Raw genomic sequence first — 14858 nt, 5'->3', positions numbered from 1 at the left:
AAGCGGTGCGTTCACGTCCTGCGGTGACAGCGAGAGGAAGCGTTAGAGAAGGCGGCTGGACCACAGAGAGGCGAGCTTCTCTGGGTGTAGCCGGCTGCGCTTGAGGGGAGGAAGAGATGGAGGGGGGCCCTTGCCTTGTCCCAAGCGGTCGCTCTCTGAAAAAGTAACTTTTCCTTCCTTTTTTGGGGGGGTTTAAGAAGGCTAGGCGTTGCAGGTCTCCGTGCTTCCCACCAATACAGTGTGGGACTAATACCTCTGCAACAGAACATCACTTTAAACCGAAAGGCTTGCCAAGGTTTAAATGGCTTTCTGTGGAAAGGAGGAAGAGACGTCGGCAGAGATTAAAGCCAAATCAGAGCCACGCCAGGGGGTTTGGATAGCCTGGGATTAATAGTGCTAATTACATAGAGACACAAGGTAGAAAGCGCTTTGCTGCTGGTTTTAGGTCTGAAAACCTCAGTGCAGGAGAGGGACATTCAGTTGATGGGAGTGACCTGATGTGCTACCAGTATCCCAAGCAAGATAAACTCGGTTACTTCTTGCATGAATTGTGCTGGCGACCTTCACTCAGGTGAACTGTGAATAATTATGCTTCAAAATCGCATAGGTGGTAGGTTTATGCTTCCGCAAAACCAGTATTGCAGTGATAACTTGCTGCCCTTAGTTGTTTCTTTACAGTAGTTTGATCCGGTTCCTGAATGTGATCTTTTAACATCTAGGTTGCCTCCTTTCCTAATGTGATGTGCCTAGAATACAAAATAAACTATGTTGTTGCAGTTGCTAGATGTGGTGTATTAGAAAGATCACTCGTGTGTGTGTGTTGCTTTTTGTCTGCAGCTGAACTGTTCGCTGGTGAAAGTACGGCACTTGTTACTTCAAACTAGATGTGGCTGACTCTTGAGCCAGTTGTCAATACCAGTTATGTTTTACTGTAAGTTTGACCCCTCAATCTGATGGATTGAATGCTGAATATCTATGGGGTAGATATTGATGACTGGGTTTTCCTCCAGCAGGCTGAGCAGTGGAAATCCAGTATTTGTGGCTTGTGAACGGGTCTATATGCTATGTACTGCAACGCTTGTGTCTTGTAAATCAGAGGGCTGCACTCTATTATTATATGGTCTTAATGAAAATATAAATTACAAGCTTGTTTTGATTTGTTTCGTAACAACCACGAAGCACAGGTGGTCTGTTATGTTTACTTTGTAAAAGTAAAAGCTGAAATGTCAAAGTGCCACTGTAATTACAAAAAAAGTCAAACCCAGGACTTATGCAAGACATTTGGATGACTCAAAATGCCTCATTTACGCAGTTGTACTTATTTGTGTGAATTATGTTGTAAAGCAGAAAAGAATCAAGGTTTAGTTTAGCCAAACTCAATATGTTAAAATGCCGGTTTTCTTATGAAAAATATTTTGGGTTTTTTGAATTTGCTATGAAAAAATTGGCATTTGTTCTGCACTTTTTTACCTGGGGCAGGTGGATCCATTTGTTTTCCTTGTCTGTTTTTCCCATTGTAATGGGAATGGATCTTGAGTCATTTGTTACTCGCTTGTTCTCAGCCATTTCCTGATACAGTTTTCGCCTGTATTGTCCCACTGATGCTCTTAATGTTTTCTCCTTTAAAACTTTGCGAGTTCTATTTGTGTGAATTTTGGGGAGGGTTATGGCAGGAAGGGGGAGAGCATTGATATTTTGAATGGGGAAGGGGTCGAAGGCCTGAGGGACTCTTTCTTATTCTGTCCAAGTTATGGCTGTTGTTAGCAACTATGTGTATAAATGAAAACATCCTTCTTGCTGTTTGTTGAGAAAGAAACTGAGGACATCCGTCTGCCAGGGCAGAAGTTTGGGTAATGTCACTCCCTCAGCCTTTCTTTCAGAGAAGAATTCAGCTGTTTGGGTCTCTTGGGTGAGAAGGGAAGGGCTGCAGAAATAGTAGGAAAACAGGTCACTCTCAGTAACCCATCAGTTTGTGTCAATGTCTCGTTGTGCCTCTGGAGAGCAAATTGTATTGGTCTGCTTCTTGGTGTTGTCACTCTTTCCCGAATGATTGTCACCACTAATAAAAATACTGTGATCTTTCTTATTCCTAACTGCTTTGGTAATGTGCTGGTTTGCAGTTAGTTTTCCATGTGCTTGCTCACAAGAACCCTTCTTGTATGTCTCATGTTATCAGTTGTGCTTTCTTAATGTTTCGGTATGAGAAACACCCTCTGTGTTTTAACTTCTTATTCCTGAGAAATTAACCTTCAAGTGCAAGTGTGTTAAATTAGGCAGCAGTAACAGTTGCTTCTGTTCTAGATCTCTACCCTTGAAGCTTATGTCGCATTTATCTGATACACGATTTAGGAGTGAGGTCTGCTTTATTACTTGCTGGTCCTCCCCTTCACTTGTGGTCTCTTTGAAAGTGGGGGAAGGGTAAGTTCTAATCATACCACAAAGGGCAGCAGCCCAAGTGTCTCTGATCGCCTCAGAGTGCTTAATGTACAAAAACCGGAAGCTGAAGCTTATAAACAATAGTGAATTTATTATGGATTAACAAACAGCTATAGGCTTATGTGGTCACACAGCAAAACTTCTCTGGGTGCTGCCTTCTGTTCAGTCAAGTGCTTCAAAATCCAGTCAAGTCCTAGGGAAGAAAGCTGAAAAAAATGAGCTGCTGGCATGTTACAGTGCTTAGTTTAGCACCAAAATAAACCCAGAGTCTTTTCTGTGGTTGGTTGGTATCTTTTACCCTTCTCCTGAACATAGCCTTAATACTAATATTGGTGAAAGACTATGGTTTCTTCAGTGCATTCTCTCCATTAAAAAAAAAAGACCATTTTGAGCTTTTTTGTTGTACATAGGATATATTTTCAGTGAAATTTTGACTAGAGATCAGTGCTGCTTAATTGCTTTGCTCACCAACATCTGACAGAGATCTACATTACCCTCTTTGGAAGAGATTCCAAACTTTTGTGTTACAAATAGCATTGATCTGCTCTTGAAGTTCAAGGTAGCAACAAAGACAGGGATTGTTCCTTCAGTTATGAAACTTGCTTTTTAATTTGTTTTAAAATCATAATTAAAAAGGAGTAAAACATATTAATGGTACTGGTAAACCTGACATGGTGTCAGTTATTTTTAATATGTCTGATGCTGTAGCACATTTTTTCCTAATAGAGGAGGATTGTGAACTGTTATGTAAAAAGGGGAGAGACAAACTATTTTACCAACAATTACCTGTTAAACACAAAACATAATTTGGGCTACATCTGTACTATAAACTTTGTAGTTTAGCAGGTTACTAGACTATGCTGATTGAAACTAAGAAAATTGCAACAGTTTAACATAGTTGTCATGGCAAAACACCTCTGTAGATGCATCTTAAACTGGGGAAAAAAACTACCTCTGCAGAAATGAGCTGGAGAGTTTTGTATAGGGTACTTAAGCCTTCAGCATGTAGACCAGCTATAAAAAGAGGGACTCGTAGTGAAGGAAATGGGGGGGGGGGGGGGGGGAGGAGATCTTTCATGTTTTCCTTTGCAAGAAAGCTTGTTTCCATAAACTAATGGCATTCCCTCTTGACTCTTACTTAAATGCCTCTGAGCACAAGAAAAACTCTGCATCCTCAAGAAGTGAAATGCTATCTCTAAACTCTTCAATGAAGATTATTTTCCGTTGAAAGTGTATCAGCATTTTCTCTGCATCAGAGGACTGTGTTATTCCAGGATCAGTGTAAGCATCTCCCGTACTTGAGCTGCAGTGTCCACTCCTTTCACAGGCACTTCTGGTACCAGCAAAATGTTAGTGCCCCCATCCACATGGCTTGGTTTCACTGTGGTACTAAGGTCTCTTTTTTTCTGAGGGAAGACTGCAGCATGTAGCAGCTTGTTGAAAATAAAATTTTAGATGCAAAACTTGTGTAATAAAACTTTTCTTCTGGACAGCAGGGTGTCTAGCTCTTGTGGGGGGATTTATGACAGTAAGAAATAAGTTGTGGGAGCATGCTAACTTTACACAAGTGTATTATCTCTCTGCTTTTCTGTGCCTTATGGTGACTTGGCAAAGATTCACAGCTCCTTCTCCCAGACTTAATTAGAGTGTAAGTGGAGTAAAAGAGAAGGGGCTGTGTGCAACAGGGATTCCCCCTGTCTTCAGTTTTTAAGTTGTAGGCCTTGCTATCCATACTGTCATACCATCCACTGCTCAATTATCTGTTCTTTCATATGTTGCCCTGGTGACTTGGAAAGGAGGGCCTAAAAATTATTGAAGGATATCCTTTTCTCATATCCCACATTTTCAGCTTTGGGGACAGTTAGAAAAGCAATGGCCTAGAAAGATCAGGAAAATACAGATGGCAGAAGAAAGAAGCAAACTTGATCAGAATATTTGTGCCTGAAGACAGCACAGACAGGTTCAGTCTACTCAGGTGCTCTGTGATCTGCAAGACAGAGCAAGTGGCTACAGCTGTAAACTGAAGAATGTCTAATCCAATGCAATAGCCTTCACACTTGCAAGTTTTATTTTGTAATGTCAATTAATCCATTATAAACACCACATATATACACTGCCTTGCATAGTCTTCATCTGACCAGGAGGGGTAGTTGGAAAGTATGTTGTATTAAGACAGCACAGTAACTATGCAAATTCAGTCTTTTCAAGTATATGTTATACTGATGATTTTTAACAAACAGTGCAAGAGGACTTCCCTAGACCTGCACACTGCTAGACTTGTCTAGTACAGAAGGCCTGTGTGTCATGCATTTATTTTATTTAGCTATAACTGTCAGGGGCTTAAAATAAAGCTAGTAGTTTTTTCCACTTTTTTGGATATAGGATTTTGCCACATTATCCCAGCAGTGGTTTTGAAGGCTAGAAGAAAAGTAACAGACTGCTGTCTTGTTGTCTTCCATTTTGCATTTATGGCAGTGTCTATAAGAAATTTCCTCATAAGGCCTTAAGACACTGTCCAGTTCAAGATACACTATGATGAAATATGAGTAATATTGTTAGGCAGAGAAGTGCTAGCCTTGAGCTAGAGCACCTAAGGATTAGATGTGAAAAAAGCATACTGGTGTTCTAGTTCTGAGTCAGTAAAAATCCAATATGCTAATTTTTCAGCTGTTAGACTAAATCTTTGTTGCTTTGAATGGGATGTATTATCATAGAATATCTCAAGTTGGAAGGGACCCATAAGGATCACCAAGTCCATTAATTGTAAGGAATGCATCTTGTAGTGGGAATAGTGAGAAATCATGCAGCATACTTAGCTGTCAACTTGGCTGGTGCATAATACAGTTGAACCAAGATGAGTACTGCTGTCTTTGCCTAGCAGACCTTTATATAAAAAAGTAGCTAATGATTTTTATTCTAGGTACTGTTTGAAACTTCCTAATTAAAGCAAATATTTCTATAAAAAGGAAGAAAGGAAAAACACTGGAAGTTCTTCAGCTGCTGTAACCATAAGGAATGTTTTCCCCTTTCTTCCCTTCAGTCATCTTCAGTGAAGAAAGTCTCCTGTCTTTATAAGGTAGTCTTCCTCCTAGAAACTCGTGCTGCAACCTCTCACCTTTCACAGCTTGCATGGTGTATATACTCGTTTTTTAACTGACCTCACAACAGGTGTTTCCCTTGCATTACATTCCCTGCAAATTCTTGGCTTCACAGGCCATTTTCCCTACTTTGAGGAAGCTGAAAATAACTTAGAACCGGTAAACCAGACATGTCCAGTCCCATTGGGCAGGGAAGTATTCACATGTTCCTTATTTACTTCTATTTATAGGTGTTACATTACCTATGGGGTCCCAGGTTGTTCTCCCCAGATAAATCTAGGTCTGTCTGTGAGCCATGTGCACTCAGTTCACTGCTTACTTGTGAGACTTCAATATCATTTCATACACTTATCAGACAGGAGCAGTACCTCTGCTAAACCAGAAGTTAGCTGTGAAAACAACTAGTATAACATAGTCCACAGGTAAAAGAATATCTCCATTAAATATTAACTTGTAATATTCATTGGTATAGTAGTGGAAGGGTGCTGTTTAAAATGTGAGTTTCTAGGGCTATCATAGTTGTAGAAAAGGAGTCAGGACTGGACGAGAGCAATTTAAACTTTTCAGGCATGTTGTTCCCTTATGTCTCTGGTTCTGAAGGTGCTCAGTTATATTACTGAGATTGTCACTGTTACGGCTTTTCTGCTGTAATGCAAACAAATAAAAAATAACTGGAGAGCCTTGCTCCCTGAAGTGTCTTGGTATAGTTAATTATTTCTTGGAGAAAATGCCAAATAAATCCTGTATTTTGAAACCTGTGTTACTTTAGCAAACCACAGAATTTGTATCAGTCAGGCAGTTACTTTCTTTTGGTCAGTACAATGCACGTGAATACTGGTTTGTTCTTATGAGAGCATTCTTTTTCCAACAAGGATTTTATTGGGGGACAAGAAGAGTAGATCAATCTCAAGGTCCCTGAAGTAGAATGAACTATTACTTTCCTTAGGAAAAAAAAAAGTTGAGCATTCTAAAAGTGTAGCAATACTCCTTCCTTGCATCTCTCTGCATGTTACCCTCTTCTCCTTTGTGCTAGCATCAGTATTCAGGAAGGCTGATAGGTTAAGAAGCTCATCTGACTGAAAACTAATCTTTTTTTTTTTTTTTGGGGGGGGGAGGGGGCTTTTTTCCTCTCCTAAGGTTAGTTTTCAGCTAAATTATTTCCTGCAGCCTGTTTGTGTAGCTACATGAATAATGTTAATAGTACTATGGAGCTGGTGAGAACATAAAGCTTAGGGAACACTCTTCTTGGTGGCAGCAAGGACTTAAATCAATTGAATGTAATCATGTAGTAATGTGATTATTAGTGCTAATTACTCTGCAAATAATTAGCGATTTTCTGTTGATGTATCCTTTGGCTTGAACTGTTTGGAAGAACTGCAGAATATCTGAAAATAGGAGATGCTATGCCTAGGCTGGTATCTTGGAGCAGGTAACGGCCTCAGAGCACTGTCAGAGTTGCTGTCCTACTGTGTTACATCCAGTTTATGGCTAAACTATAAATATACTCGTAGTGAACTGGATATTTATGAATAACTCAGAATTCATAATTTGCTCTAAATCAGGTTTCATTTACCTGAGAAAAGTGCTGGCTCTGTCATGGTGTGAATGTGAAGGTAGGTGGTATTTTGGGTGCCTGGCTGAATCCAGCAGTCTGATTCAAGAGAGTTTTCAGGAAGCTTGGTTCACGCGTGATGGCCTACATAGCTTTGCCATATTTCACTGGCAGTTTCCATCTGTTACATCTACTGGATGTGGGCCCAGAGCAAGCATACTTGAAAGAGTAAAATTAATAAGAGACTGCAATTTTTAGATAGCTGTGTATACAAGTTTGAACTCGGTGTTGTCAGATCTGCGTATTTTGCAATCACTGCTGACCTATTAAACAACTTTAATGTGTGTCTCTGCTAGTGGAATGCTATTGAAGTAATTTTGTGCATCATTTTTAACCCATGTTTAGCCTTCTACAGTCAGTGATAAGGTTGTGAAACTCATCTGCTAGGTTCAGTTTCTAAATGCCCTCCTTAGCAATTTTTCCACCCATCTTATTATGCAATTAAAAAAAATAAAATTAGACTGTGTCCTTCACTGTACTAAGCTTTATAATGAATGTGATTTTTTTTAAATTTATTTTTGCAATCATGTTGTTTATAATATTACTGGAGACTTATATCAGTGAGACTACTTAAGGAAGAACTTGTTGCTTCATGGTTCTGTTGCAGCACTTCAAACAGTTGCACTCTAGGAGCTTCCCTGCTCCTGAGACAGCGTGCAATAATTTTAAATAATTTAATTTTGGAGTTAGAATGATGAGTATAACTGTATGTGGCTGAACAGCAGTACTATAATTTTAGCATTTGGAGAGGAAAAAATGGCAGTTTAGTCTGAAGTTGGTTTCCTTTTATTCTGCCAGCCAGGAGAAATTGGACAGGGTGCAAGTTCTTCACACAATCCACAAAGCTCTGTTTCTGACTGTGGAAAAAGAGCATTGAACACATTAAAAAAAAAAATAAAATCAGAGTTTAGATACAATTTTCAAGGCCCTGAAGAATGTCAGAAATTAAACTGGAATCAAGGCAGGAATGACTGTCATAGATCAAATTCCTTCTTACTCTGAACATTCAAAGAGTAAATCCATTAAGCTAGAATGTAAGCATGCAGAAAACTGTATTTTTAGCAAGCATCTTATGGGCTTTGGTGGTTAGGGCAAAGTCAAAATGATCCACGTCCGGTAACTCGAGCTCTTCAGAATATATCTGCATGCTTTTTTCTTTTTTTTTTTCCCTCTTTCTTTCTTCACTGTTCAGGTTAGAAGGGTGTTCACGATATTTTTATCATCAGTGTTCAGTGCCTGGATCACTGCTGTCCCTTCTCTACGCTGAAATGTGTAAATAGTTGGGACTTTTACCTGAGAAGTTTCCTAGTATTTATACGTAAAGCACAGAATTTGTGTGAAACACAAAAGGTTGCATAGAGGTGACCTTGAGACTGAATTTTTTTAAGTGCTTCATTTTACAACCTTAATGTTCCTTCAGTCTAGAATTTCTAAATTTAGAGAACTTCTTTCTTTTGTATGGCTCTTCATAAAAGAGTAGAGTGTTGTTCAGGAAAGACTTTATTCCATACAGTATATCTTAACAGGTTATGCAAAACTGGATAGAGATGTTTTTTTACAAGGAGGTGTTTTGTGTCTACTTTGTGGATGGGCTCAGGTTACAGAGTTAACTCTGTGGTTTCAGGTTTGTGTCAGGTGTGATAAATGATAAATAGCTTTCTTTTCAGCCAGTCTTCTCTCTGATATCCAGGTGTTGCTGGAACTCCAGTCTGTAACCTTCATAATTGTCATGTTTAATAAAGTGTTAGTGTGTGACTGCTTTCCATCAGATATAAAAGGGATCGAGTTCGTAGTGAGGGATAGTAACTTTTATTAGACCAACAGATGTACTTGGGGAAGAAAGAAAAAGCTTCTGAGCATACTTGTATCTCTTGTTTATGTTAATAGACTGTCTTGAACAAAACCATGTTAGTACTACAGCTCCATGTCAGCTGGATAAATCTCACCTGCTGATTTAGCAGGGGGCTTGTACCTTTTTAAGGAGCTGACCAGCCTGCATTCAAAAAGCCAGGTGGGCACTGGTCTTGCTATTTAAGGTTATCTGAATCTCTCCTAGGAAAGGAAAGAGATTAGAAATGGGAGTATTTTCTGGTTCTGGTCTTAGGGTATCCAGATCTTCAGATATACCTAATCCCCTCCAATGTCATCTTTTCTTTTGTTCTGTGAGCCAGCCTTTCTTGGTTCATTTGTAATTTCTAGTTGGGGGGCATGTGCTAACCTGCAGTTCTGACGTATTTACAGGTCTTGTCTGTCTCTCCTTTTTGTTGTAGGCAGATAGTGCCATTTTTTGAATTAGCTGATTTTTGAGGTTTGGAAGAAGTCTGGCTGGTGAGAGATGAACAAAAGAAATAGCGAGGGGATACTTCAGCCTAATGACTACAGCTGTTTTTTTGTTCAGTTCTAGTCTTAATCTTGTAAAGTAGAGGGTCTGTTGGATGCCCCTCTGCTGCTTGATTTTTCAGGCATTAAGGAGTACTCTTTCTTCTGCACAGTATTTCTGGATGGGCATCTAACAGTAGTTGTTCTTATTGTGTCTCTTCCTCACTTGATTATTGTGGTGCTGTTGGTTATGAGCAATTTTTGAAGACCAACCTGAAATTTCAAGTTTTTTTGGATGTATTTATTAATGTTTCTTATTAGGCATATGATAGGCTTTTACCATGTGGTCTGGCATAGCACGCAGGTTTTAGCTTTGAGTTATGGGTGCTATTCAAAATGCTGAATTTGGTGATTTGCATTCTTATAACCCCAGAGTGTCTGTAATGAGGTTGTCTCTCTCGCCCCACCCTGCTGAATATGAAGGTACTGGCCCGAGTCACTTGAGCTTGTTGAGGCTTGAGCTGGTGGAGTAAAGCACTATGAAAACTTATCTATGAAAGGGGAGATTCTTTGTTAATGCTTGTAATGCACAGCTAGGTATTTAGCTGCAAGTTTATAGGCAATGTGGTTGGTTTACTTTTTAAAGGGTGGCCTTCCTGTTTTCACACAGTACTATAAGGTGGTGATTTTTGTTTTGTTTTTTTTAAAGTGTTTATAAGTGTTTTTCCAGGCTTGTTTCAGGCAGGATGTGCCCAGTCATCCACTAAAATATAGGCAGCTGTTGCTGTGTGTGGTATAACTTTCCAGGTGGGCAAAATAGTATTTACATGTTCACAGACTTGAATTTTCTCGTTACTGTTAATAAAATCAATGCTTTTATTTAAATCGAGTTCATCTTGGTTTTAGGTAGAGTGAAAACTGACTGGGTTGACTGGTTGGGAATACTTGAAATTAGTCATCTTGTTAATTGAGAAATATTTTCTGCAGTTCATGAAACACATGCGATATCATTATCCACTACCTTGCAGGACAAAATCACTTGCTGGTTTGTTTTTTCAGTAGAAATGTATGCTGTCCTTTTTCTGAGTAAATAAGAAATATTCTTGTGTAGTAGATCTATTAAATTCCCATGTTTAAACATTTTATTCTGAAAAATGGGCGCTCATTTTCTAGTTGGCAAAAATTTCCTGAGAAGGAAGTTATTTTAAAATAATGACTGGGTTGACTGGTTGGGAATACTTGAAATTAGTCATCTTGTTAATTGAGAAATATTTTCTGCAGTTCATGAAACACATGCGATATCATTATCCACTACCTTGCAGGACAAAATCACTTGCTGGTTTGTTTTTTCAGTAGAAATGTATGCTGTCCTTTTTCTGAGTAAATAAGAAATATTCTTGTGTAGTAGATCTATTAAATTCCCATGTTTAAACATTTTATTCTGAAAAATGTGCGCTCATTTTCTAGTTGGCAAAAATTTCCTGAGAAGGAAGTTACTTTATAATAAAGAGAGACTCATTTCAACACATTGGTTCTACTTGTTTAGGGTGTGTCGGCTATCCACAGCATTTCTAAGCCAAGCCAAAACTGTAAAATAAAAGGGTGTTAAATATTTCTGTGGGCATCACGAATTAAGCTAACATGAAGGTTGCTTAACTTCTGAATGACAACTTCCATGAAGGTTTTAATGTGTTTTAACAGATGCAATTCAAATTCACTCTTAACTTCATTTGACTTCCTGTGTAGAAAAACATTCTTGCAATGACAAACAGTAAAAAAAAACAAAAAAAAAACACCCGCAAGAATTTTTTTTGGAAACAAACATGAGAGTGCATGAGAGAGATCACCAGGCTGATCGTCCCCAGTGTTAAGAACAGCCATTGCTGTTAAAGTAAGCAGATAGAATTTGAGCAGACATGAAGCAAATATAGGAAGAAGGAAGGTGCTTATACATGTAATAAAACTTTGCTAGCATGTACATCATCATTTCCTATCTGGGTATAATAAAGGAATAATAATTATTTTCCATTACTACTAAGACCTTTGTTTTTATAAAATACTGCACACAATAGTATCTTATGTAGAATCACTGTTTGTAATTGAACTGTAGCTGTCAAAACAAATGCACCAAGAACTTGGATCCGGGGAATTCTAGTACATGCCTGACCTAAAGGAGTAATTTATCATTCATCCAGATAAACGTCTGTGGCCTGATTCGTCACACGTGCACATTTTGTAAATAGATGCCTGCAACATGTTACCCGTGTATCACAGTATGCTGTCTGTGTTGTTGTCTGTTGTGACTTTTCAGTTGCCTGTGGCTGCGAACATAATTGCCTGCCCTTTAATCCCTAGGCCAATAGTTCTTGTCCCATGGTTTGTATATAATATTTTCTTCTACTTGTGGACTTAGCACACTTTTATTATAAGGTGTGGATGTGGTTTGTTTGGGTCTGTGACTTTACAGACAAAGGTTCTAGTCCTAGTTATGCCAAAAATCAGTGTATGCAATTTGATGGTATCACAAGTCAGGCCAAAAGATACTACTGATCAGTCTCAAGGGCTAAGATGGAGAAACACTGATGTCTTCTGAATGATGTGAGATTTGAACTTAAGGGCACCTAACTAACAGATCAGTGTGCCATTTGTGGACTACACAGTACCCGAGTGGGAAAGAACCATTGCTTTCTGGAGGGTTTGATTTGATAGTGCGATGGAAGAGGAAATATGATTGGGCTGAAATGTGCAAAATTGTGTCCTCTGCCATTTCCTTTGAAACTAGAGTTTGGTAACTGCTCTGTGTTTGCTGCTCTTATTATGTTGATGAAGTACTCTAGAAGTCAAACTAGACATCTGTTAAATGAGCTATGAAAAAGTACATGAGGCTTGGAGGTCAAAGGCTCCTGTAATGGGAGAGCCAGACTGCATGTGCAAACCAAATCCACCCAGAGCTTTTTGTTCCTAGCAAAGTGAAATGTGAAGATCTACTTCTTTTTCTCTATTCCTCTTAATTCTGCGATCCACTATCCTAAATCTTATACTTTTAAAAAATGGCACACAAAGTTTTACTAGCTAGATGGAAAGAGAGTTAATTTCACCTGTTTGTTATTGCTGACCAAACAATGAAGTAGATCTGGTCTGTATTAGCTAAAATAAGAGGGATGATGCATCCTAACTTTGGTATGTTTTGGATGAAAAATATCGCATCATTATGAAAGGATGAAGTTTCTCAAAGAGCCTAATTGCAATTGACTGTCCCCTTGTCCTTTTGCTAGTATATGCCCAAGTATATGGACTTTTTACATACAAAAAAACCTGAGGCAGGACCAAACAGCTGTGGGAACAACTAATCCAAACTGGATCCATGTTCCCACTGAAAATAATAATGTGGCTGCTTACAGGAACTATCCCCGTGGCTCGTTTCCCTAAGATCCCTGGAGACTAGCGATGTGGGTGGAGTGCACAGGACATGAAGTAAAAATATTGTGAGATAAACCTGTCCAAAAAGGAGTTTAATCTCCAAGGAAGACAATGGTTATCATATAGCCATGGGCTACTCATTAACTCGGGGTTGCTAAAACAAATATTATTCTAGAGTGACAGCCAGCTACTAACATGAAACTCTTGCTCAGTTTTTAATCTTACTTTGGATTTGCTTCTTTGCACCAATTTTTTTAGTTTAGTAGTAAAATGACAATGTATCACAGCAGGCGCTGTCCAGGACCTCCAAAGAAAGAATGAATTCTCCAAGATGTTCTTGTTACAAAGTCAAATCCAGAACAACTTCAGATTAACTAGGTTTCAATAAATACTTGTTCTGCTTCATCATGTGGAAAAGCAACAGAAAGTTCAAAAACGGGAGGGAGAATAAGGCAAAAGTGGGTTTAAAGACAATTGACTTGCCAGCATACTTTTACAATAAAGAACAATTTTGGCATCATGTGTAACAATAGAAGGTTGGAATACTAATAAACAGGAATAACTTTTGTATATAGCCCATAGTTGAGCTATGGGGTTTAAATTGTATGATTCACTAAGGTAAATAATACAGTTCTGTAAAGATTAACCACGTTAGCAAGAGTGCTAGCTAGGATAATACTGGTTTTCAGTCAATGCATCAAAGCTGAGCAGTCAGAGCCAGGAAGAAATTTCCCTTGGGATATGGTGTTGGGCAATAAGCTGCATTTCCAGAGCTTTATGGAGTCTTCTGAATCACTTCAGTGTTGGCCGCTGTCAGAAATGGAATATTGGGCTTGGTAGGCTGTTGTTTTGCATTATGCATGGTCCTATGATGTGGAGGTAGATACCCAGAACACATTTACATAACAGCACGGTAAAGCTTAATCTTTTCTTCTGTTTGCAAATACCTCCCCTTTCAACATGCAGGAAGTTGAAATACTTCATAAAAATCTGATTGTTATAGAGGGACAAAAATATAACTCCCTTCTAAAATAACTTTTGTAACACTCATTTGCAATATCAGTTTCTTCTTACAAAAGTACTAAATGTATTAGTTGGTGATTTGATTTTAAGTTTGGAAAACCTTAAGAAGTACTAATGGAATGCTTTTCCTCCTGATTTTTAAGTCAGAGCTATTTGTGCATTTGCACCTCTGTGATGTGTCTTACAGAAAGATTAAGAAATTGATGTATCTGTTCCTTGTTTCAAACTAATACTTTTTGGACTAAGGTCAACTTTTTCAGATTTATTATTCATGAAGTCAGTTGTCTTGTTAGCATATATCATTCTTGCATTTGTTTAAAGGCCCTGAATTACAGCATCTGGTTCCTAAGGATGACGAAGTCACTCTTTTTCTGGTATTTACTGTTCCCTCTTGTTGAAATGTCACCTTTGGGACTGTGACTGTCATTAGACATATGTTAATCCTTGTAGTAACTTTTAATGATATTGATAATGCAATGATAATGAGGGAAAAAGACAAAATTGGTTCTTGGGGGAGAAGACTTGAAATTCCATGGAATTAAAAGTATCCCAGGATGTTAATATTGAATCACGGTGGTGGTCTTCCTTCATTACTAGTTTTCTAGAAGTGAAAATACACCAGCTTTTTTTCTTCCTCCCCCAGAAAGAAGTAAGAATTAAGATCAAGTCTATTTTAACATCAGCAAGAATAGGATGTACATTTGGAAACAAGACCACTTGGCTATATATATGAGTTGTATTATTGATCTACTGTTGTTTTTCTAATCTGTACTTGCTTGTTTTTTTTATTATAGCTCTTTCTCAAAAACAAATATCTACTTGGATCAGGGATGTGTTTTCAGAGATGCCAGATGGTACATTGGCCTTGGTGGTCTTGAATCTGCAGTGCTTCCCGAACAGTTTAAATACTTAAAACTTGCATACTCCTCTTGGCTATTCTGAGCTGAAGC

At 38.4% G+C, this 14858-nt stretch overlaps 1 protein-coding gene across 1 annotated transcript in view; it reads left to right on the top strand.

The window, feature by feature from the left end:
• The first annotated feature begins 101 nt into the window (after window positions 1–101).
• The window catches only part of MOB2 (MOB kinase activator 2), a 121227-nt gene continuing 106470 nt past the window's right edge, over window positions 102–14858 (top strand). The window contains exon 1 of the mRNA XM_009288669.2: window positions 102–163. Within this exon, the coding sequence (XP_009286944.1) occupies window positions 117–163 (47 nt within the window). The 5' untranslated portion in view covers window positions 102–116. The remainder of the gene's footprint in view (window positions 164–14858) is intronic.

The sequence above is a fragment of the Aptenodytes forsteri genome, unplaced genomic scaffold, assembly GCF_000699145.1.
Source record: "Aptenodytes forsteri isolate BGI_AS27 unplaced genomic scaffold, ASM69914v1 Scaffold8, whole genome shotgun sequence".
Lineage (NCBI taxonomy): Eukaryota > Metazoa > Chordata > Aves > Sphenisciformes > Spheniscidae > Aptenodytes > Aptenodytes forsteri.
This window is presented reverse-complemented; position numbering and strand designations above follow the sequence as displayed.